General features: G+C 46.4%; 1 protein-coding gene across 1 annotated transcript in view; it reads left to right on the forward strand.

Moving 5' to 3' along the window:
- kdm6a (lysine (K)-specific demethylase 6A) overlaps positions 1 to 25428 on the forward strand; it is a 34025-nt gene that overhangs the window by 1329 nt on the left and 7268 nt on the right. The window contains exons 3-18 of the mRNA XM_068572644.1: positions 2549 to 2657; positions 3091 to 3140; positions 6127 to 6185; positions 11211 to 11331; positions 14468 to 14522; positions 14951 to 14985; positions 17559 to 17652; positions 19134 to 19260; positions 19992 to 20090; positions 20482 to 20701; positions 21109 to 21249; positions 22468 to 22560; positions 22648 to 22725; positions 23723 to 23833; positions 23948 to 24364; positions 24534 to 25426. Of these exons, the coding sequence (XP_068428745.1) occupies positions 2549 to 2657; positions 3091 to 3140; positions 6127 to 6185; positions 11211 to 11331; positions 14468 to 14522; positions 14951 to 14985; positions 17559 to 17652; positions 19134 to 19260; positions 19992 to 20090; positions 20482 to 20701; positions 21109 to 21249; positions 22468 to 22560; positions 22648 to 22725; positions 23723 to 23833; positions 23948 to 24364; positions 24534 to 25426 (2702 nt within the window). The remainder of the gene's footprint in view (positions 1 to 2548; positions 2658 to 3090; positions 3141 to 6126; positions 6186 to 11210; positions 11332 to 14467; positions 14523 to 14950; positions 14986 to 17558; positions 17653 to 19133; positions 19261 to 19991; positions 20091 to 20481; positions 20702 to 21108; positions 21250 to 22467; positions 22561 to 22647; positions 22726 to 23722; positions 23834 to 23947; positions 24365 to 24533; positions 25427 to 25428) is intronic.

Here is a 25428-nt window from a genome sequence, read left to right on the forward strand (position 1 = left end):
AACACCATGTCACCCAACTGTTATGTGTCGCTTTCACAAAAGTGTGACAATGGGACTCGGACATGGGGTAAATAAATGCCTACTTCCCTCAACGAGAGGGGGGGCATTAAAGTGACACAAATAGTTGGTTATTCCATTGAACCGTCCGTCCCGTCCTCTTTAAGGGCTGCTAGCGAGAGAGTTTGGGGTCGTGCGTCAGCTCTCACTGGGAGCGTGTAGCGGCCAGCTGCCCGGCGGGTTTCCTCCCTCCTCGCTGACACGCACAGCTAACTCTGCACAGCCCAACAACTGACACTAACCATGGGGAAACGCACACAAACCGTGGTCGTTTGGGGTTTACACATAAATAATGGCTGGTAGACTTGGTCCAAGATGGCGGGGGGTGGGTGGGGGGACGTTATGCTAGCTAACTAGCAATGGCTGCTAAGCTAATCACCATTTGCAAAGGGGGGAGAAAAAAAGCCGCACGACGAAGGCGTTCAGTGTTTGAAACAAAGATGACCAATTACAAAGCGGAAGCCAGCCGGTTAACTTCAGCGTGTGCGTAGCGCTGTAGGGGCACACGTCGCCATCGGGCTAGTGCAGCCAGTGTTGCAGCGTAACGCCGCTTGTGTTTGATCTTTGGCTTCAACATGTGGCTTCCTAAGCAAGGGGCTGGCTGGTTAACGTCGTTTTATTTGTTTAAATTGCTGTCAGTGCCCTCCATACTGTGTTGGATAGCTGGCCAACACAGACAGGCCTGCCCAGTACGACAACGTTACGTATTAATGTGATGGTGTTTTTTTTTTTCTTCGTGAAATATGCACATGCATAAGGCACATTACATTTTTTGTGGCATAACTCAATATTGATGCGAAGTTCCTCTTTACATGCTCTTTCTGGACTCTTCCATTTTACAATGTGGGGGGGGGGGGGGGGATTAATTCACCATGAGGTACTGTACTGGCACATAATACATACTAAACATAATGCTATTCATTCATTGAAGTGCCATCCCAATATTATTCTAAGTGTATTTGTGTTTTTTTTCCTGAATCACACAGTCTCTGCATGGTGTACCTAACTCATAAACTTGGCAATATGCCAGCGCCTATAATGCATGCTTGCTATCTGCTGCATGGAAGTGTGTGGGGAAAGGCATTTTTGTGAATGATAATGCCTTTTCTTACGAGAAGCTCGAGGTACAGTTAAATCTCACTAGGATTTGAGTTTGTTTCAGCAAAGACTTGTCATAATGTCAAATGCAACATTGATGTTTATACATTAAATTCAATGCCGTAGGCTTTCCAGCGATGAATGATGTGTGCATGTTTTATTACAAGCTCAACTGGGGTTCATCTCGTCACTTGCAAATATATTGTTCCGCGGTGTACAGAGCACATCTTGAAAGATGTGCATTTCAAAATGACTTTTTACCTAACGCCCTGTCATTAATGAAAGTTTTATTGCAATACATAAAATTCCAAGACATTTGTTTAAATTTATGTGACAAAAAGGCCAAAGTAAATGTTCTGAAAAGATACTATTTCAAAACCTTCGGGAAAAACGACAACTATCTCAAAGACCTTGCTCGTTAAAGTACGCAATAATTTGTTCGTTTTACATGGCTGAACAGCATTTGCATGTGCTTCCAATAAACGTCCCTAATAGTTTATTCAAGATGGAAATGCCGTGTCTATCAGAACGATCAGAGGTTACTTGCAACTTCTTCAAAACAAGAGGCAAATATAAGAAACATGACCATTGCTTCTGCAAGCAGTCTTTGCATGAGCATCACAGACATCTATGACGAAATAACTGATTGTGGCAATGGTGCAGGGTCCATATAAGAAAGATCTTCACCTATTGTATTACGAGCTACCCAGTTCATTACTTCTCACGTTTCAAATGCAAACATATTTTAATGCTACAAATGGACCAAAAAGGTTATGCATACAGTATTGTTCTAGAATCAGTATGTCAGAGTATAATGACTTTATTTTACTCAGTGCTTTTGCCGTAGGCCTTCACACTTATGACGCATATATTTCTGAATCGTTTGATTTCTAAAAATGTGTCGTTGGTGTCTATTTTGTTTCAGTGATGCGAGAGCTCAACAAGATTAGCATATGCTGAAAACACAAAAATCCCCCCTTTTTTCTCTCATCTAAATATTTGTTTTAATATTATGACATATTGCATTTAACATAATACTGTTGTGTCACACAGACAGATGCACACATTCCCTAATCGTTCCTCTTCCGTGGCTGCCGTGTGGGCTACCAAGAGTCATTTGTTTAGATGTTGTTTAAAGGCTAACTGACGAGCTCTGTGTTTGGGCATTCAGTTGGTGCTATGCAAAGGCTACTTGGAAATGCGGGATGCATGTGGTTGGTAGTATATCATCGGCTGTTTGTGATCCTCGCCTCTTAGAAACCTAGGTTGTTGGTCATATCGACCCTTTTATGTATTGTTTTTTGGGTAATATGCACAGGAAACTTTTGTATTGTTCATGGCAGCTGCATAAGTGCCCTTTTTAACTCTACACTGCTATGGTTCTTTCGTTTAGGCGGTTCGCTGCTATGATGCCCTCATCCTGAAAGCAGAAGGGAAAGTGGACCCTGACATTTTCTGCCAGCTCGGCCACTTCAACCTCCTGCTGGAGGACTATCAAAAAGGTGAGAGTCTCGACGTGAAAATCCTTCTGCTATTTTTTTTTTACTGTCTGTCTTTTTAATCTGCTGGATCAATTGGTTATTCATTTTGCTTGTTATGTCTTTTCTTGTTTTATTCATATAGTGTGATTTTAAAAAAATACTAATGATGTGAACGAGGTTCCAAATAAACAAATTATTCACAACAGTTTAAATGATTTAGTCGTTTGATGTGCGTCATTGTCGCTCTTGTTTTCTACACTTTCACTTGGATCCCACTGCTAAAAGTGTCTGACAGTGATTTGACATTGCGTCCTTGTCTGGACAACCTTTCTGCTCAAGTGTAGCCGAGTTGAATATCTTGAGCTTTTAACATTGTCACTAACAGTTCACTCTCTCCTGTGTGTCTCTCCTCTTTCTGTATCACATTCTTTGATTCATTGTACCATTTTCTCAGCATTATCTGCATACCAGAGGTACTTCAGTTTACAGCAAGACTACTGGAAGGTGAGTTGCTAAAAAAAAATGTCCAATGCTACAGGCGCTATTTTAGAGTTTTGTATGTCTTAATTTGACAACAAAGCCATTGACGTGTACACCCAAGTGCAGTCAGAAGTCAGAGCAGTCCGTTTTTTTTTCTTCGAAAAACACAGTTTATTTACAAAGTCATGGGGAACAAAACACTCTCCTAAAAACTGCTAGCGCAGCAAGCGGACTCCTGAACTGTTGCTTGAGTGCTGTGCACACAAGAAGGTCGGCTTGGTGTCAGCCCGTTGTATTTATTTGATTTCTTTCGAACACATGGATTTGTTGTACTGTTGAGGCTCTGTACATTATGTGCGTGAGGTGAGTGCTTTGTACAGCCACAGTCTCAAGAGTGGCGGATTTCCAACTGTGTGTTTCGGGCTTCACATGTGGAATGGGGGACACGTACAGAATAATGCAAATCTTCAGGTTTACTGGTAAACAAAAGCCTCACAGCGTAACGTGCTGTCTCTGATTCAGGTTAAGTGAAACGGGGAACTCAGAGCAGCCCATGTGGACCCCAGGAATGGACCACATTGGCGGTTGCAAGTTATTGCTGATTTGACAGTTGGTCCGTCAGGCTCTACTTGTTTCTCTTGCATGCTGCTACATGTTCATACGGTGACACTGCTGCTTTGAAACTTGTTCCTACAAAGACCCTAAAAGGTTACAGTGGAAATTATTATTTTCTTTGCATCAATTCTTTAGCGGTACCCGAAAAATAAGGTTGTGGTTACCTCTGAATACGTTTGCATTCCCTTTTGATCCATGGAGGGGAGGGGGGGGGGGGGAACAAATGATTGCAGCTAGATAGATAACAGAGTCAGGTAGCCCAGCTCTCTCCCCGACTGCTGGTTGAGACAAACCGTTGCTGTAATCGTGGCTGCAGCCGTTGGCGGCGCTTTGGTTGTTGACGTGGTCATGCTCGCCGAGCGTCGTATTAAAGCTGCTGTTATTGCTGAGCTACTGCGGTTTCTGCTTCCCCGGCCAATGCTGAGTGCAATCGCAGTACAGCCATCGTGGCCAGATGAGTATAGCGCCGTAGATTCAACCACCACTGCGGCCGTTCACCGAGCGACAGCCATACCCAAAGTCACATCAAACAGGCAGAGCAGCTGCAGATGTGCTCACAGCTGGTGACCGCACACTATTGGAGCTCCGCCTTTTTAATAAAAAAAAGGGTATTGAGCATTTGATGCGTAAAGTCTTGGATCGTCCTTGTGCTGAAAGTTTCCCCAAACTGGCTTATGGATCAGGGCGAATTCACAACTTAAAGGGAATGCTGAATTAGTTCGGATCCCATGTGATCCTTCAAGGGTTCCAACGGTTTCTACCACTTCACAGCATTCAGTACACCCATACAGGTTTTCGGGTAATCTGGCTGAGACCAATTGAGCGACTTCTTCCTGTTAGCTTTGTTGAACCTGTTGGGTCAGGACACGTTGCATCTTTTATCACTCCTATTGGTGGATGATGATTGATGATGATGATGATGATGATGATGATGATGATGATGATGATGATGATGATACATTCCCATCAAAGCACCGGCCCTGCTTCAACTTGAGCAGCCAGAATAACTGAAAACCCCTCGTATTGGTGTACAGAGTCTTTCCTTTCTTTAATATTGGATCATGTCTCATTTCAATGCGCTTTGCTGCACATGACCTTTTATAAGGATTTGATCGTATACTGTAGATGTGATGAGGTTTTAGATTTCTTTTTTTTGCAGAAATATTTTTGCCTCAGTTAGATTGCCAATCAGCTGTGATACGATGGCGGTCAGCCTGTGCTCGCGGTCAGCCTGTGCTCGCGCTCTGTGGGGGGAAGAGGTCCGTTTTGCTTTGATGCCTCAGTGTTTTGATAACTGTTAAGCGAAGGTGCTGAGGGTCGGATTGCGATCCGACCCGACAGCTTCGGGGGTGCTTGGAGCTACAGATCGCCACAGTGCTGTGAGGGTGTGAGGTCCTACCCTCCGCTAGGTAATGGTGTGGTGCAGCAGACTTTTCTTGGTAGCAGTAGCGATATTGTAGTAGTGAAAAAAACACAGCGCTTTTATTGGCCAAGACTCAGGTGGTTAACCAAGTAGGGGTCTATCTGTGAGAGGGATACTTTCAGGACAGGAGAGATATGTCAACATAATAATGTTGATAATGGAAAAGGCATTGATTTTATGTTCTGTGTGTTGGTGTTTTTCACCGGCTGAACCTCTCACTACTCTAATCTTTGCTTTATGTTTTATGCCCGTTATCTGTCTGTTCATTTGAATTAAATTCTACTGTTTATTTACTATTAAAAAAAAAAGAAAATCTAAGTGAACTGCCCATCTGCTACACCATAGCGTGTGACGTGGTAACAGCGGATTAAAGATCACTTGTTTACAAAAAATGGGGTTAAAAAGCAATGCTCATTTCCTATTGATTGAAATGTCTTAGATAGTTGTTGATCTTCAACAGGATTAATAGTTCTTCTGGTGACATTGATCGGTCCCGTATGTCTTTGCAGTTATCCCATTATGTTCATCAATACCATGAGATATGTTGGTCAGTACTGCCCAATCCTTTCTGCTTGATTGGTTGAAACCATTGTCTAGGTGGCGTGCACCGTGGGAAATACATTCACCTGTACTGCACATGTTGTATTCTCAACTAGCAGTCACAGGTTCACTAGCATTAGGTTAGCGGGTAGTCTTGAATGGCTTCTTCTACTAGAAAACTGTAAAAAAAAAATAAAAAAAAATCTAAAGAAATCAATGAATATATCATTTTGGGTGTAGCGCTTAATTAGTGCAGATATATGTAATAAACATGTAATAAACATACACTCTTGAATCTGTCATGACACATCAGGTTTTTAACCGCGAGCTTTTAGCTCCTTATCAAGTTGTGAACAATCCTCATTACAATGTGCTGAAGAGATTTTATACTTCTGTTTTTACCAACTTTCCAACACTTTCTTTTTTTCCCAGAATGCTGCCTTTTTATATGGCCTTGGCATGGTTTACTTCCATTACAACGCATTTCAGTGGTAAGTGCTTTTAATGAACCTGATTGCATGCACGGCGCCATTCACTTTTACGATGATTACTGTCTTTGGTAAGGGTTAATCAAAGGTTTGGTCTATCTCGAAGAAATACTGCTTTCTTACTATGCCTGGAAGTTCTTGCACGGCACTTGTAGTTGCATGTGTAGTGTGTATTACACATACTGTACGTGTTGTCAATGGTTTACACGTTCAAAATTAAACCATTGTGGCTGAACTTGCTGTCAGATGAACTGTCAGCTCTTTATCGGACGTCAGTGGATGGGTCTAATGGTGACGATGCCAGCTGTGCATGTTTTTAACGTAAAAACACAACGCTGTTTGTGTTTATTGCTAACTAGCGAACAAGTTACAATATCTAAACGCACCAAATTTGCAGCTGTGGTATCTTCTTGTTGTGGTCGAAGCTAGCCGGTTCCCTTCGGCAATCTGCTCGGTTGAACGTAATTCAGAGATTACATTTATATTTATTCTCTAGTCAACTCCAGACAAGACTTTATGGCTTCCCCCGGGTGTGTGGGGGTCATCTGTGAGGGCCGAGTCTACCAGTAGTCCTGTTCATGGGATTTTGTTTTGCGTTTCAGTTAGACCCTTGAAACATCTGTGTTATTGAATTCCGTCGGCTCTCTGAACTTTTGTGTTGCGTGTCATGGCAGAAATGAAGATGAGGATCTTATTGCTATGCCTAATTAGGGCCCTGTAAGTAAGACGAGCGAGGCAAACTGAAGGACCCACAAGGAGAGCTAAGACGTTCAAGCTGAAGAGTTTGTGGTCATGGGAGCTGCGAGTGAGATTTCTTTCCAGGCCGAGGGCGGCTTTCATTCACAGAGTTGATGAGCAGGAAAAAAGCATCAGGGGATGTGTTGTCTCTAAGATGAGATTGTATTTATTCAGAGGACAGTTCTTGTGCAGCGGTTGCAATATGACTTCTGCAAATACGTGCAAATACAATGGCTTACAGGGCATCCAGAAAGTATTCAGAGCGCTTCACTTTTTCCACATTTTGTTATGTAACAGCCTTAATTCCAAAATGAATTACATTATTTTATTCCCTCAACATTCTTCACACAACACCCCGTAAGGACAAAGTTTAAAAAGTTTGGGGGAACTTTTTGCAAATCTATTAAAAAAGAAACTGAAAAAATATAACATGTCGAGGTGCATCCTGTTTCCACGGTTCATCCTTGAGATGTTCTTACAACTCGATAGGAATCCACTTCCAGTTGAACATGATTTAGAAAAAAAAAAATGTATTCCATTTTGGAATAAGGCTGTAACATAACAAAATGTGGAAAAAGTGAAGCGCTGTCAATACTTTCTGGATCCTCTGTACCTGATGTAATTTTGCGTTTCCGATGCAACTGGGACTGCTGCTCTCTCGGCTCTCGTTGTATGCTCAAACCGTCTTTACTGCTTTTGACTATCTTTGAAGACTTGTCAGAAGAGATACAGCGTCGTTCAGCGTTTCCTACTATTTAAGAGTGAATATTATTGGTGGTCCCCCATGGCGTGCACTGGGGTTGCTGCTGTTGTACCAAGAAGTGAGGAGCTGAGACATCCATCATCATGAGAACTGGTTGCAAAACGGCAGCAGGGAGATCCGGGTTGTGTGACGGCTCTTATCAAAACACGACAACTGCTGATTGTATGGTAAGCGTTGCACGTACTGAAGTGTCCTCAAATGAACCCTGCAGCCAAAGTAGTAATGGAAGACACATTTACTGTCTGGCTTGTTGTGCTTGTTGAGCATGACTTTTTCTTTTCCTGCTTTGATGAACGAACCACAACAGAACCTGTCTTTGGTCTGTTTCACTTAGTCTAAGCCGATTCTTTTGAGATTTAAAATCATGGCGTTCATTTAAACTTCGCTGTCATTCTGTCCTTGCTGCATTGTCTGCTTAGTAGAGGCCCAGGTGAACACGTTACCAAACGTGTTCTTTTAATCATACAGATTTTAGAGCCGCCATTTTGATACTACCTCATGTGCAGTGAGTTCCATCTCTCTGCCCCACAGGGACCAGGACATCACTGCGTTTGACACCTTTACTAACGTCCTTTTTATTTATTTATTCTCGTAGCTACTAACCGCTCGATGAGCAACGCAATGTTTTTTCCTTCCAATTACATCCCGCTTGCAGAAAGTGAGGCGTCAACATTTCAGTCTTCTACCTCAGCCGGACACGCAAAATGTGATGTTTGAAATCCAGCTGATTAATAAGGAGAGATTTAACTTTGGTCTTGCTTGATATACAGCCTTACGCCACGTCTTTGTGTTTTTGTGTGTATACAACCGGCTGATGACATTGATTATAGACGACAATTGCACATTTGAAGACTGTGGCTTTAACTCTATTATACAGCTCAGGGTTGGGCGAAGGCTGCATAATTTGAGGCACGTTTCCCATTTAATTTCTGTTGGGCTTCGTTTGTAGTCGCGCTAGCCACCGCAGACGCAAGCTCGGATCACGCACCAAGGCGTTGATGCTCACGCCGCTGTCGCTCGCATTATTCTCTGAAGCGCCAGAGGGCATATAAACTAAATGTACTGCGAAGAAGAAAGAGGACGACAAATGTACCTTGCAAAACGCCATAAACTAACCTCCACAATGCAGAGGAGGAATTGTGATTAACAGTAAAGTCGTATGGCTCGTATTCATGGACACACTATTGCCTTTTATACAAGCCCTGTTAAGAAAGTTAACTATTAAATGCATAATAATAGAACAAAAGTATCAAAATATTTACTCAAATGTCGCTTTTTAGCTAAACTTCAAGCTGTTTACTCCGACAACAAGCTCGTAGAACACGTCCGCGTCGTTTCTGAACCGAACCACTTCCCCTCCAGTTTCTGAAAACCTCCATCGCCTTCTCCGGCCCGCGGTGACCTTTCCCCTCTGTTTTTCCTACTGCCGCCCTGCTACCTCATCCGTGACCTTGAAGGCCTCTTGTGTTGTTGCCCTGCCAAGTTTGCATGTCGCCGTCACTGAAGCCTGTGGAATGTATCAGCGGGGGAAGGGCAGCGTGTCAAGTTGGGTTCACGAGGAGGGATTACGTCACCCAGAGGCCCAAAGGGACTGCTGAGCTGTCAAATGGTGCACGTTACTTCACAGGGCTGAAGTGGCGGTCTCGCCCGGAGAAACGCTGTCCTCAGGAGCCCGTGATGGTATTAGGAATAGACATTTTGCTTGTTCCATTATTGAAATCCATCCAAAACAAGCACCGCTGCGAGACAATGTCACCTGCAAAAATGTGAGCGTGGAACATTTTATCCGATGGAAATCTCAAACGGAGCCATTGTTTTGCCGTCGGGTGCCCTTTTCTAGAAGGAGAAGAGGCGTTCGCTGCGCGCCGTTTGGCCGGAGTTAGCCGTACGCCGCGCGTCACAACCTATTCTGTAGAAGAGCTGCGCTCTCCAAGCATTCACACTGGATTCTGTGAGCGAGGGAGGAAAGGGTGAACGCAGAGAGGAGTGAGGGAGGGAAGGAGGGGGAGGGACCAGATAAACGGGGAGGAGGCGCAGCGAGATGGGAATGGGGGCAATGAGTTCTGTGTGTGTGTGTGTGTGTGTGTGTGTGTGTGTGTGTGTGTGTGTGTGTGTGTGTGTGTGTGTGTGTGTGTGTGTGTGTGTGTGTGTGTGTGTGTGTGTGTGTTCTGCTGCCACATTACAGGAAAAAGGCTTCATGCTGACATGCATTTGCTATTGTTTTCATAGCTACACAGTGAGTGGGTTCAATTGGAAATCTGCGTTTGTTTTTATTGTGCTGTTTTATTAAACTCCATAGTTTTTCAATCTTATGAGAGGAGAAGAGAGGCAGCTCTTTCAGCTTTTCAGCTCTTATGTACCGTACACTTTACTCTCGGTGTACCCTGCAGACACTGGATCATTTATTTCAACCACTGAATTACACATTTTTAGTCCTTAAGTGTCGACGCGCTATTTTTCAAATGTCACGATGACAGACTTTAAGCAGTTAAGAGGCGAAAGAATTATCAGGGGACTTGATTTTTGCAGACAATATGAACAGCCGTCTTCCTCAAACTCTTTGTCTCTGTAATCTCTTTGTTTGCCGCCGTTCAGTTAAAATAAGCAACGCAGTCGTGAATCTACGTCTTAGCGATCTAGCTGACGGTGTCACATCGCGTCGACCGTCTCTAAAGGACCGACAGCTGGTCGTTAGGGGAATCTTCCAGTTAAACTTTTAATCACCTCCATAGCACTCTTATAAGCTTATCATTGGGGGGGAAAAAAGCCCTGAATCAAGACTTGCGGGGATCCGGGGCTGTGAAGTAATTGTCCGTTCAGACTGTGAAGCTAAAATTAGCTCAAATGCAAAGTCGATCATGAAATAAAATCTACGCGTCTTCACTTTTTTGTGTGTCCGTGGATCCATTTGAGACGGCAGTGGGCTGTTTTCAAGCACCTCATTACACTAACTTCAGTCCATATTAAATTCTATGTGTCTACTAATGCAGTTATCCACTAACATGTCTGGGTCTATGTGTGTCTGCTGAATAAAAAACACAAGTAGAACCCATTGATTTGGGCACCACGGTTGTTTGTATAATGTACCGGCTCCGCCTTCTGAATTTGCCTATTTAATTTAAACGGGCAAGCCAAATTAAAATAACGACAACAATTTCCAAGTGTCATGCAAATGACCATATCATCTATACAAAGCACCCGGATACAGAGTCACATGTTACCAGGCGTAAATGGAGTAAAAGGCTCCTGAGAGCGCAAATGATTGCATTTCCCAATTTAATAGCTTGTGCTATTAATGTTGGATAATATGTACGTGAGAATAGTCAAACTCTACCTGAGACTTCAGCACCGCAACTGTGTCAGACACCTAATATATTCTGTTGTGTCTACAGCAAGCTTATCCAATCAAAAGTGTATCTTATTTGGTTTGATTTCAATGTTTCGTCTCCGTTGGTTTTGTCTGGTTTAGCCCTACAGCGTCCATGTCTTTTTTTCATCAAACTCACTGTTCTGTTTTTTTTTCCTAGGGCGATCAAGGCGTTCCAGGAGGTCCTCTACATCGACCCCGGCTTCTCGAGATCTAAAGAGATTCACCTGAGACTGGGACTCATGTTTAAAGGCAACACGGACTACGAGTCGAGCATAAAGGTAGAAAAAAAAATTGTGGTTGGACATGTTCTCAAACGGGCACGCAATGGGGATCTTGCTGTTTATTTTGCTGCGGGTCACGGTCGGGTCAAGCAAGAACTGATAGCAAGGTGTTTTTTTTTTTTTTTCTCTCGAGCTTTCACGCTCTGCTTTTTTTTTAATGCAGTGATTCCACGTGGAATCATTTTTCATTTGTGCCAGTCTGTATTGTGTGCTTCAGAGAAGCCTCCTTCCTGCCCGAAACGCACTTGACCTTCCTAGTCCCTGGATTAACAAAGGCTGGTGGATCATCTGTCCCGTCTGTCTGCGCTAAACCCCCGTCTACGAGCCTATCTCCTGACACCTGTAGGCCATAGATGTCCAGGCAGTAACCAACGGGCTTTCTGGAGCGATGCTATGGATCCATTGTTGTCTGGGAGGGCTGCTTGCCTTTGGGGGACAGACTGCTATCGGATCCTGGACTTTGTGCTGCTCCAGACATTCTGTCACAGGAGATTTTATGAGGCATTAAGCTCATAATTGAGCCTTGCGGAGCATTGTTTGTCTGTGTTTCAAACCCATATGCGAGGTGTTGAATGCTTTATTCTCCAATTATGGTACGGAGTGAAAGTAGGATGTAATATTATAATTGATTATGAAGAGAGAGTGTGTGTGTGTGTGTGTGTGTGTGCCTGTGTATGTGGCTGCTTGAGCTAAACAGGCTGCACGTGCTGCACGTCCTCACTCTGTCTTGGACACTTCCCTCCCTCTTGGTCCTGGCTCGTCGCCAGCAATACACACACACACACATGAAAGGGGAAACGCAAACACGCACTTCGCACACATGACTGCCTGAGATACCCAGAGGGAGGGGCGGGTGCACGTTTTAGAGGATCAGAGATTGAATGAAGGTAGAAGAGAGAGAGAAATGTGAGAAGGGAAGGGAGGGGAGGCGGGGGGGAGAGACAGGAACTTGTCATCAGAGACAGTTTGCTGCAGATGACGAGTGTCGGGGATAAAAGGGAATGTCGAGATTTCTGTGACGGATGCGTGTTTCGTGGTGCTTTCTTTTTCCGTTCATCTTCCTTTTTCCTTTGGAGCACATGAGCTAGAGGAAGAGATTCAGAAGCACCGGAGTGATGGAAAGATGTCGGCAGTTTCTGAGAATACACACTGTAATCTAATTGGGAGCCAGACACTGCAGTTTTGCTTGTAATTTGCTTCTTTTTTTTTTTTAGAACCCGCTAAAATACGGACAACTTCAGTCCACCAGCGGCTGCAAATTTAGCTTACGAGTAGAAGAGGAAATGAAATTAGCACGAGAGCGTTTCTGGGCTGCAAATTGGTAAGGTGATGAGTTGGCGGTCTCCGTAGAGACATGTAGCCACAGAGAAGAGCTGAGAAAAGAGGTGAGAGAGATAGAGGGAGGGACGGAGGTAGGGAGGGAGGGGAGAGACAGAGAGAGATGGTGTGTGCTGCCTGTTCCAGCTTTGAGGTATTGTGTGTCATCTCTCTGCACTCTCTACTGCAGCCGTCTGCTGAATAGTAATCAGTGACACCAGGATAGAGAGGTGGGGGGGGGGGGGGGTGGAGGAGAGTAGCAGGAAGGGAGTGAGGGGGGGGGGCATAGAAAAAGAAAGAAAGATAGCAGAGACGGGAAGAGAGAGAGAGAGTGCGAGAGGAAGGCGAGACATGGGGAGGGAGGTGGAATGCCAAGCTGACAATCCTGCTGCATTATCTGCCTGGTGGCAGAGCAAGTGTGAAAGAGAAGGAAGGATAGGAGAGGCGGAGTGAGAGATCTACAGGAGGATGCAGTGGGATTCCAGGAGGAGTGTGGTGTGCCAGCGATCTAGGTAACGCATTGGTGTGTGTGTGTGTGTGTGTGTGTGTGTGTACTCTGACATCTAGGCATCTGGATGTGAGGAGTGTTTCTGATGAATTTGTGGCTCAAAGCTCTGCTTAAAATGAGTTTGCTCTCAGCAATCTCCTGCTCGTGTCTCAGCGTGGATAGCAGATATTGATATTTAGGCTCTGTGGGGTTTTTTTTTCTTAATGTATTTTTGAAAGAAATCCACTCCAGTTGACCGGTGGAGTCCGGCAGCACCAGCAGAACAGTCTGTTCTCTTACTGTGTGCTAGATTCTCGTGTGCAGCTCCTGCTTCAGGAGGCACTAGAGAGATCTGTGTGAGTTTTTTCGGCTGACCCAGTTAAGAGACACCACTGCTGGTGCCTTCTTTCTCTCTCTTTTTCTTTTTTTTTTTAAAAGTGGTGCAGCTTTTAGCAACCACACCTGTCACCTTGAAGCCACCTATGGCACCTCGCTTGGAATTTGATATTTTCACACTCAAACCGCTCTGGTGCTAAAGAAAAAAAAAAAAGATTTTTTTTTTGTACTGCTGATAGAAATATTTAATTCTGCTTTGCACATTTCTGATGCACTACAATGAGACATAAGGTCAGGACACTGGTTGGCTCAGCAGCATGTCAACACACGAAGGAAGTGATAGAGTCTCATGGCAGCCCTAAAGGAGGTCAGTCTAAAGCCGGAAGGGGGCGGGAAAAAAAACCCTCAGAGTTGTAAGTGTGCGATCTACTCGTGGGCTAATCTGTTCACTGACCCTGGAGGGAGATATCGTCTCCTAGCGTGCCACGCCTTGGCAGCACGGGCTTTAGCCTCTGCAAGACATCTGTCTTACCCGGCAACACCGGCCTGTACTTCACATGACGGGGAGGGAGGGGGGCAGGCAGGAAGGATGCCGGCGTAACGACCGGACGTCGGCGCCGCGTATCGAGGACGCCGTCGTCCGGTTGCACGCGAGGGAAGGCGGGAAGAGCGGGATGAGCGGGAGGGGAAAGATGAGCGACCCCGGAGACGGGAGGATCTGAGGCTCGGCCCCGCCGGCTATCGCTGTGCTCTCACGTTACGGTCACCAGAGTTCACCTGTGGGTTGTTGTGGATCGTTGGCAGATTTGATGGAGGAGATTAAGATTTCTCTATCATCTGTCACTGCCAGCAGGGATTGAGGGGGAAATTTCTATTCATCTATGCTGCCACTTTTTTTTTGTACGACGTAAAGTCAGACAGTTGATTGCCTAAAATGTTATGGTATTAATATTAAAATCGTCTTTTTCTCTCTCTTTTTTTACCCCCTCTCAGCATTTTCAGCTGGCTTTGATCGACTCCAATCTCTGCACTTTGTCCAAAGCTGAAAGTAAGTACCATCGTTATAATGACCAGAGGGCCACATGGAAGCCAGCCATCGACTGATACAATATTAGATTTGATGTGCCAGCTTGTCGGCGCTCGATGGCACATATTGAAAACGACACGGGGAATATTTCCACGGAGCACATTTCTTTCCCTCTCTGCTGCCGTTTCCCTGCTGACTCTGCCCAAAGACTGGGGTTGCCTAGGAGACAGCACATGGAGGGAGATCTGGAAGTGCATGCACATACACACTGTGATTTCAGATTGCATGTACGCTCCTGTGCTTCTCCCCCCCACCACCCACCCACCCCCTCCATCTGCGCTCCATACTGTTTGCAGCCTGCACCCACCGAGGGACACGGGGGTGACTTTGTAATACCGCCGATCACAAACCCGTAACGCTGCTCCTCCTCTGCTTCTTCTCCTCCACAGTTCAATTCCACATCGCTCATTTGTATGAGATCCAGGTAAGAAAGTTCAAATTACATTTGCGCAGTGTAAAGTTGTAGCGTACGTTGTTGTGCAAACTGTTGCGCACACACCGCCGAGATCTATTTCTCTCTCTCGAAAGGCCGTGACTTATTCTTGCTCTCGAGGCTTATCAGATCTATTTGGTTATTAATGCTTTTTGAGCAAAATAGTGCTTTTTTTTCTTTCTTCTCTCATATCTCGGTATCTTCACAACGCCCACGGCCCTGTGGGTTAAACGGTGGTTAAAAAGAAGTCGCCTATTATTAGCGGTGCTTTATCGAGCCTTGACACACGAACATGCTTTCGCACGCACAAGCTGCTGCTCCGCTGTCGCTCTTGGGCGAAGTAAGAGGAGTCTTTTCGAGTTGTTGTTGCACTCTGATCTGTCGTCTTTATTTGAGTTGATGTAAAGACACGAGGGGACAATTAATAATTCTTTTCATGGGTGTTGATCAAATGAGAAGCGTGTGTACGGACGAAGTTCACAAGTGACGTTCAGCCAACCAAGTTGCCACAGATGGTTGGCCAACGCAAGCTGACGTTTCTCCTTTATTGTGTCTGTAAAATACATATTCAACGCCACATTCAGATATTAACGACAGGCGACATAGCTCCGATAGCAGGGCCGTGCTGCCCGCCGTCGGTCGACTGTATTGGCGAGTATTTTCAGCCGCAGCCATGCTAAACATGAACTCCACCGGCTGGTCGGCTCTCGCACGCCTTCCGATGCCAAAGGGCCCGTGACGACTGCAGCCCACCTGCTTAAATCGTTGTCGTCGTGTGGATGCCGCGGCGGCATTCTCGAGAATAGGCGCGCTGCTCTTGGAAATATGGTTGCACATCCTCAACCCACAAGAAGGAAATGGTTCTGGCTGGTTGGCGGGTGTCCATTAAGAGTGTTAAATGGTTAATTTATTATTTTTGATAACTGGGATTATGTCTTCTAGGTGTTGTGGCAGCTGTTGTGCTGTAAATTTGAGACATGGATGATTATATTCTAGGGCTGTAGCAAGTGTCTTTTTGTTTTTAAAGCTTTTATTGAGGTTTTTGGATGGAAGCTTCAGATGTCTGTCGTCAGACTTTCTGTCATCGCCTTTTTTTCTTTTTTTATTAAAAGGCTAAATGCATACAGGGAGTAGATACATTGAATAATACAAAATTGAAATTATGAGATAGGAAGGAGAAAGAAAAGCCAGGGATGTTCTGTTATCTGGTGGGAAAAAAAGAGGAAGCCAGAGACTGTGCACTTATAATCTCCATTTTATCTCATATTTATGACTATTTATCTCAGAAAGTCGACTTTCTATCTCATAATTCTGACTTTTTATCTGATTATTTTATTTTTGTATGTTACTCTCGGAAATGGGCTTCAATGATAAAGACACGTGCGAAGAAAATAATAAAATTAAAAAAAAGCTGCGCATCATTCAATTGTGGATTTTTATGTTTCTCCGCCCACATTCATGAATGAAGCTTCGTCTCATTCGTCGCAGCCCAACTGTTTACACGCGGCCTCACATCCTCGCTGGCGTGAGCGTGATTTTAAATGCAGTTATGCGTTACAAAGCGTCCCGATATGAAGCGCGTCCTGAGCGCAGCGGGCGGTCTCTGCAGCTCATCCGTTATTCTGCAAAATGCAACCTCGAGGAAGAAGAAGTCTGCAGCATGTGGTGTTCGAAAGCATGAACACCACATCCAGACATTTCAGCTCTTTACTTGAGTCTTTAATTCAGCGAGTCTGAAATGGCGAGGAGTCAAACCGCTGTTCAGGTATTCTGTCGTATCCGCGTGTGTCGTCTGGCGTCATGACGATCATTAATCCGAGCAGGAAGGAGCCACTAAGAGCCTCATTTATGTGCCCTTAGTGTCGGTGTTTACCCTGAGGTGTTTTTAGTGTGTGCAGACAGGAAGAGTCCAGGACCAGACAAGGAGTGTGTGTGTGTGTGTGTGTGTGTTTGTGTTTGTGTGTTTGTGTGTGTGTGTTTCCTCACACTCCGCATGGACATTTAGAGCTGCATGGTTTGAGTGGTCGGGGGGCGGTTTGCTTTCAAGAAGACTTGTTTTTGAGCTGATAAGAACATTGAGTCCACACACACACACACACACACACACACACACACACACACACACACACACACACACACACACACACACACACACACACACACCTTGACGTATGGGTCCAGACTCAAGGTCAGCAAGGTCGTCAAGTTAAAACAAACAGCGGGCTCGCCTCCGACCAGACGGGTTCAGGTTTCCCCCAAAATACAAAGCGTGCACTTCGGTGGACACACACACACACACACACACACATGTGCCTAAACGCAGACACACACGCACTTAAACCTGCCAGACGTGTTGAGTCCGGCCTGTCCTCTCTCACAATGACCCTCCCCCGTGTGTGTGTGTGTGTGTGTGTGTGTGTGTGTGGCCATTACGAGTGTGAGGAGGTCTTGAGACTCTTTGTGTCTGTCCAGATAGAACCATAAAACACACTGACCCTCGTGTCTGGCTTCAACAACCTCTCTGTGTCTCTCTGTCTGTCTCTCTTCTCGTGTTCTGCCTACAGAAGAAATACAGAGCGGCGAAGGAAGCGTATGAGAGTCTGCTGCAGACGGAAAATCTTCCTGCACAGGTGAAGGCGACCACACTGCAACAACTTGGTGAGTGTCCCTCGGCAATTATCGCTGGCGTTCAATGAGATCTATTTCTGCGCCACGCAAACTGCTTTTGTCTGCTACTTTCTACCCGTTTGTCAAACTGCTGGTTTGAGCGCTGCATTGGAGGCATCGTTTTCTCCCGTTACCCTTCCTATTCCCACCTCTCTCCCTCGCCGCCATCGTGCGTGGACGCACACGCGTGCACTCGAATGCAAAGCCACTTTTGCGGTGTCGTGTAACAGAAGCATAAATGTCACTCTGCGATGATTAGAGGGACTTTGAGAACGTTAGAAGTTCCATCACGCACGTTTGAAGTTGATTTTTTTGTTTTGTTTTGCCACAATGGTCGTCAAAGAAAAACGTCTACATTGCAAATATAAAAATCAGTGTTTCCCCACAGGACTTTGTGAGACTTTTGTGGCTGAGCCGCAAAACCTTATTCAATACATTTTAAAGCTAAATGCATCAATCTGGTGCGCTTTGAGGTCTAAACCTAAGAGGCTAGATCTATGAACCTAATGCTCTTGTGACAGACGTGTAGCTTCCTGTATTCACATGAAATACAAATGGAAGGGCGGCGGGTCTTCAGTGTTGTTTATTGCCAAGAAACTCTGTTTTTTTGAAATCCAGTAAATGAATCACATCTCCAAGCGAAATGTTCCTGCGTTTTGTCGTTCAGCAGATAGTTTCCTGCCTCTTCTCTCGTATTGGAAATGTGCTTTCAGAAAGAACTGGGTTCGCTTTTGTGCCAATTAATCTATAAAGCTTTCAAGATCGCCTTCAAGGTCACAGCTTTGAAAGTGTAGCGGCAGCCAGAACGTTGGATTTACACCTTTTCAACACGTTTTTTTTCTTCTTCTTCCTTCTTACGTGCAAACACGATGAGGGAGTTTCATTCTCTCTCCCCCCTCCCTCCCGCTCACGCAGTTGTAAAAACCATTCCCAGTCTACCCTGCTGAGGTTGTCATGGTGAACTGTGGCGCTTGCCACAGGTGTATAGGAAACGAGGGAGGGAGGTCTGGGATCGTGTGTGTGTGTGTTGTCGAATGGGGAGGAGTTGTTTGTAAATGCTGGTTCATACGAGAGCTTTTAAAGTGTGTGTGTGTGTTTTGAGAAGAACTCTCCCTCCCCCTCTTTGTCTGCCTCTTTCCTCCGTTCCACTTTGCCTCAGAACTGTGGAAGCCCAAACCATTTGCTTTTCTTTCTTCTTTATTTGCCAGTCGGACAGCAGTCTCACCGCTTTGTGATTGCACATTGTGTCTTTGGCGCTCCACCTGTCTGTCTGTTTGTTTTTCTTCTTTCTCTTCTACATGATTCAAACCCCCAGCAGCGCTCTTAATTCTGCGGTTTGCGACTCGGTGCGCTGGCGCTGGCTCAGGAGCGAGGGCGGAGCCAGCCAGCAGTGGTGTCCGAGGTGCTTTTTTGAATCTGGAAGACTCACCCCCCTCCTCTACCCCCACCTCACTTCTTTTGCTCCGCTCCAGGCTGGATGCATCACACGGTGGAGCAGCTGGGGGATAAAGGCACCAAGGACAGCTATGCCATCCAGTGTCTGCAGAAGTCTCTAGAGGCAGACCCGAACTCTGGCCAGTCCTGGTACTTTCTTGGCAGGTAAGGCAAACAAGGGTGCTGTGTGTGTGTGTGTGTGTGTGTGTGTGTGTGTGTTTTGCAGGGCTAGCCTTCTAACCTGTCGGAGCCTGGGATGTTTAGCGAGTCCAGATTAGACTGTTTGTTTTTCACCTCGAAGCCATCTGCCAGTGTGCCGTGATAATCATCTTGGCGACATGAGCTTTTTTTGTTGGTTGAATACAGACTGTGGTGGGTTCTGCTTGGGCCAAATAGGCAGCCTAAAAGCACACAGGCGTTGGCGCAGATGAGCATACAAACCCCGCCCACCCGCCCCTTAAGATCCTCACTGTCCCTTTTTTATCTGTACGCTAAGCTTGGCTACATCCTGGTCATTACAAAGCTGTCTACGTGGAACCATGTCAGCGTTGTTCTGTTGCGACGGCTGCACGATTTATCTCCGAAATAAGGATCACGATTATTCATTGATTTTCTTTCTTCTTTTTTTTTGTTAAGGGACAAAACATTTTCCTTGAACTTTCCCATTTAAATAAATGGAGCACTGTTTTCATTTCCATGTTGTGTTACATTCCTGCTGACGCACAAATGAGAGGGCTGTGTGATATTTTTGCTGCAATATAAAAAATGCAGGAATTCTCTCTATCCTACATTTTAAAGTTAAATTCAATGCCCATGATTTTTACCTGTGAGCATTTTTTTAACTACACTTTTGTCTCTAATATCTTATCTCTTTTATTTTCTTTCTCCCCTCCCAGGTGCTACTCCAGTATTGGGAAGGTGCAGGATGCCTTCATCTCTTACCGTCAGTCCATCGATAAGTCGGAGGCCAGCGCCGACACCTGGTGCTCAATAGGGTAGGAACAGAACTCACGGAAATGCTTCTTTTTACATGATGGGCATCAAATAAAGTTGGTAAAAAGGACAAAATCAAGTGTACTATTGGTATCGGTATCACTTTAGGGTGCTAACATCTTGACTTGAGAAGGTAGCTGGTCTTTAACAGTTCATCTGAGCTCAGGGCGCCAGTTTAAGCGCCTCGTGTAGATGCTGCAGTGCGACAGAGGACGTAGGAAAAGCGTGGATAACCCAGCAGTAGGGGATTCAGACCGGATCTATAGATAGACAGATGTATTAAGGGTGGCGTATGTCCTCTGAGAGTTGTTGCGGCTCGGAAAAGATAAAGACCTAAATCCAGGAAACTGGCAAGAGAATAATCGCCGTCCCCTCCCCTCCTTTGTCTTCCAGGGTGCTCTACCAGCAGCAGAACCAGCCTATGGATGCGCTGCAGGCCTACATCTGTGCCGTTCAACTGGACCACAGCCACGCGGCCGCCTGGATGGACCTGGGCACGCTCTACGAGTCCTGCGGCCAGCCGCACGACGCTATCAAGTGTTACATCAATGCCACGCGCAGCAAGGCCTGCCTCAACACCGCTGCTCTCACACAACGCATCAAGCTGCTGCAGGTAGGCCCGGCCTTTACTGAGCCAACCCCCCCTTTGGTTAGGTGTTGTGCAGTACTTTGCTGTCTGTGTGTGTGCGCGTGTGTGTGTGGATTGAAGTGCTGTGTTTGTTGCCAAATCAATCAGCTTCTTTTTTTCTTTCTTTTTAAAATGCAGATTGTGCTTTTGTCATTTTGATTTGAAGATATGAATGCTAATTCATATTGGAGTGTTTTTTAAAACATATTTTTCGCTCACTTGTAATTGTAAAGCATACCTTCATGGCATTGAACATTTCTGTTTTCTTATATTCTGATTTTATACCTAAAAAAAAAAACACCACCTACAAGTAAGCAGTAGTCTTTGTAGTGGCTTTCTTGTCAAACCCGAGCTCAAGCACTAAAGTTTGTGTCTTACACAATTTCTCCTAGGCTCAGTTGTGTAACCTACAGCCAGGTAGTCTGCAGAATAAGAGTAAAATGCTTCCTAGTATTGAGGAGGCATGGAGCCTACCCATTCCTGCTGAGCTCACGTCCAGGCAGGGGGCCTTGAACACTGCACAAGCACAGCAGGTGAGATCCGGTTTATACGAGAGACGACACAGCCTCTCGGAAATTACTTGAACTAAACACTCTGGAGGACTGTTAAGAGCCGAGGCCTCGCTCTCATACTTTCGGACGTTTAAACCCCCCCTCCGGTTCCATCGCGGACACCTGATCCGAAAGGGGGATCTACGCGGTCCGAAGGCGTCGGAGCGAGGCCCATATTGCAATAATCGAATTAAGTGTAGTCGACCTTCATCGCGCCTCCCCCCGTGTCACATGACAAGTGTTGAAATTAATAAGCAAAGCTTCAAGGGCGCGGCTCGTTATGTCCCGCAGGTCTCGCGCTTAATGCGAAGACGCACAAATCTTGTGCAGCCATGACGAATGTATTTGACAAACTGCAAGCAAATGCATGCTTAATGGACACAGTTTAAGTATAAGGAATGCATGTATTGGACACTTTTCCTTTTTTAAATTTATGAAAAAAAGGCTTGAAAAAAAACGTATAAATAGTTTTTACGTCTTTTGAGATTAAGGCATATTTCAGTCATGCACATTTACATCTGAAGGCTGACCACACCATCAACATATCAGTTTTATTTAGTCTTATTTTCCTCGTCCAACTTGTTCCCATGCAGTTTTGTGTATTATTATAATCGTTAACATTGACATCATCCTCTTTTTGATGACGAATAACATCATTCCCATTATTGGCACTTGGCTTGAACGCACAGATACACGGGAGCAACCGAAATGTAGTTTTTATCACTATTAATATACATTTAAACTCATTCATTTGAGATGTGATTGAGTATTGTAGCCGTAAAGCATAGTTGATGTTGAGAATGTGTAAACAGTCAGCGAGGGACCGGCACACATGGTCTGCATGTCCAAACAACCCTCCACTAATGCCTCTAATGTTGCATAATCCCACATCTTAACCACAGCATGAATACTCTGATTATGACCTTAATCGAGCTCTTTCGATTGGATTAAGGTGTTAAAACAAATCATATTTCAATCGGAGTATTGCCCGTCATGCAACATTCAAATGCACACATTGTTGTGCATGTAACTGTAGTATCAAGTTTATCCTCCACCGCCACTGTGCAAGAAAGGGAACTGTTTTTGTTCTACGTTAGGGCTCATTTGTAACCGGTCTACTACGACTCGTACTGCAAACTTCGCTGGTATTGTTCGTCCAGCGTGTCCTCACAAGCCGTGTCTCTGTGCTGGCTCTCTTAGACCTGTAAGGGGGAGGCCGGCCAGCCCGCCAGCAATCACACCGACCCGCAGGCTAGTCCCGCCAAGAAGAAACGCACCGCCAGCCCCGTTAAGGTACACCTTTCGAATGTTAACAATACTATTGTGCGGGGACAATTGAGAAGGCGAGACAGGGTTCACATTGTTTTGTCCCACTCACAGGGTGTGGCAGACTCGTGGGCGAACAGTCCCAAGCAGCAGCAGACCCCCAGCTGGTACCTAACGCCGCAGAAGCTCCAGGTAGGAACAAAGTTTAGTATTTTGCACAGACGTTTCTCATTAAGTCGGATATGTTTTCACTAATTTAAATGAAAATGTGCTCAATGCAAATCTCAAGCGGTGGTTTGTCTGTCGCGGCTAAAGCTGGATTCACATGCTGTGGTAGAAAGTTGTCTTAGCATGTAGCTTAAATGTTGCTACACTGAAACTATATTGTGTGAGAAAGAGTTCAACAAAGGTTCCTAGCTGGATGTTGGTTGACGTATTTTCCCATGTTTTTTTGTGTCTTACTGACTTAAGGGGACCACACTTTTTCTTTTTTTTTTATTGGTCCAGTATCGAAGCATAAAGCTGCAGACGACGCCAACGGTTAAAAGGCGGCGGTGTAATCATATCGGGCAATTCCTCACAATCAATTTACATTCACAGAAAGTGCTTGTTTTGCACAAATTGTAAATAGCCGTGCCCAACAACACGACGAGAACCTCTGCTTGTTGCTGTGTCTGACGGAGCCGTGCTCCGAAGGAGTCTCGGTCTGAAATTGCATCATCAAGAATCCTCTAAATATCCAGTCACGACATTGAAATTCATTTAGTTAACGCGGAGCGACGCGTTCTGTTCCCCACAAACACAAACTGGCAACGCCGTCACTCCGCTCTCCGACGCGTTCTCCCACTTTCCACCGTTGTCTTCAGGCATCGTTACACGAGAGCAAAACGGGAAGTGAAAGGTAAAGAAAAGAGGTTTAATTCCTCTGTCGGGTCCTTTTCAGATTGTTGTCACTTGAGCAACAACCTGAAAAACTGCTTTCAGTGGCCGCACATTGACGACAATTGCTTGTTATGATGACGCTGCGGTGGTGTCCTTTCCAACACGATTGTCCCCATCAGTCATTTGGACGTAATAAAACGTGGGAGAATTGGGTCCAGGTTGAAAAGTGCCCCCCCCGATTGCCCTTTGCGTGACTCCAGCTGTGAGCTGCTGATTTAAAAATCCAACACCGTGGTTTCATGCGCAGCTCCTGGATCACATGCGGACGAATCGAGCGAGCCTCCAGCCCCCCCAGGTGCAGATGCTGGAGCAGCTGGAGAGCCAGTTCGCCATCATGCAGCAGCATCAGCAGCAGCAGGTACACACACAAACACACACATACGTGACTTTGATCACACCAAACTGCGCTCTCGATGGTAATACGCGCTACGCGAAGCTCCCGGTTTGAATCCCCTCTCCTCCCCCATGTCAGATGAAGCAGCAGCAGACGGCGTCGAGCGGCCAGCCGCGGCCCGCCCTTCCCAACGGGCCTTTGGCCGAGTCCTCTCACAACCACGCAGGCCTCTCCCGCACCCCCCCGCTCAACCACACCGCCGCCCGGCCCCCGTGCGTCGCCCAGCCCACAGCCAACGGGTCCTGCTCGTCGAGTCCCTCGGCAACGGCGGCGGCGGCGGCGGCTGTTCTGTCACCGCTGGCGCGCCCGGACAAAAATCACACCCCGGCACAGGGAGGTGGCGGCGCGAGCAACGGAAACGTGCCTTACCCGCAGCAGAACTCTCTACCTCACAACTGCACAGCCGCCAGTCACCCCAGCACCAGCAGCACTACCAGTAGTCCCAGTCACGCAGACGAGACTTGGAGGAGCCAGCAACGCAACACTACCACTCAGGTATCCCCCCGCTTCTGATTTTAAATGCCGTCACATTTGCTTTTTTTTCTTCTGTTCACGTGTTATTTCTTGCGATAAGGACTCACGTGCAAGTCTTCATTACTTTGTTTACATGTGTTGAAAAGTAACAAAGTTCTGAAATGTGTATTTCTTTTGCTCTCGGTTCCAGGGGCTTCAAAAAGGTCCAGGTTCACATTCGGCAGGTCCCAATGGCGAACCCCTTTTCTCTTCCTCCTCCTCCCCTCAGACCTCGTTCTCTTCCTCTGGCGTTCTGAATCAGGTCGGACATTCCTCCGGGCCCTGCACTGCCTCCTCCTCGGCCTCCTCTTTATCCCCCACGTCTCCCCAGACCACGCCCAACCACCTGTCCTCGCCTCCCCACGCTGCTACTACCTCAGGGGTCCACACCAAAGACACCACGCCTTCAGGGGGCAAAAGCGGCAGCGACGGCGCCGCCTCTGCCGCTTTGCCATCGGGTCCGGAGGCCGCCGTCAGGCATTCCGCAGGGACGCCCCTAAGTCCCGGCTCCGCCCCCGCGCAGGGATTGACTAATCACGTCCAGCCGCGGGTGGCGGACGGCTCCGCGAGCTCGCCTCGGCCCGGCTCTCCCGCCCCGAGCGCGCTCACTTCAGACAATCCTCAGCTCTCCGCCTTGCTAAAGGGAAAAGCCAACGCCACCAGTAACGACGACAACAATAACAGTAACCACGGAGGGCCTTCCTCGGAGAAGATCAACAACGTCCACCCGGGTCTCCACGCTGCCGCCAAGCCAACGTCGGAGCAGTCGGCGGCATCGGCGGTGTCGCCGCTTCCCGCCGCTGCTGCTCCCTCGCCGCATTCGGCGGACGCTCCCAGCACCAACAGCCTCTCCTGCCTTAACAGCCCGTCCAACACCAACAGCCAGGGGCCCACAGTTAACGGGAAGGGCCCGGAGGACTCCCAGAGCCCGCTGAAGGTCGAGCCCTCCGGAGCAGCTCAGAGACGCGCTGTCCCCGCCGGTCTGGCACCCTGGTCCTCCGTTTCCATCTACCCCAGCTCCAGCGAGGTGCTCAAAGCATGCAGGT

The sequence above is a fragment of the Clinocottus analis genome, unplaced genomic scaffold (genome assembly GCF_023055335.1).
Source record: "Clinocottus analis isolate CAN_PGR_092001 unplaced genomic scaffold, fCliAna1.0.p SCAF_12, whole genome shotgun sequence".
Classification (NCBI taxonomy): Eukaryota; Metazoa; Chordata; class Actinopteri; order Perciformes; family Cottidae; genus Clinocottus; species Clinocottus analis.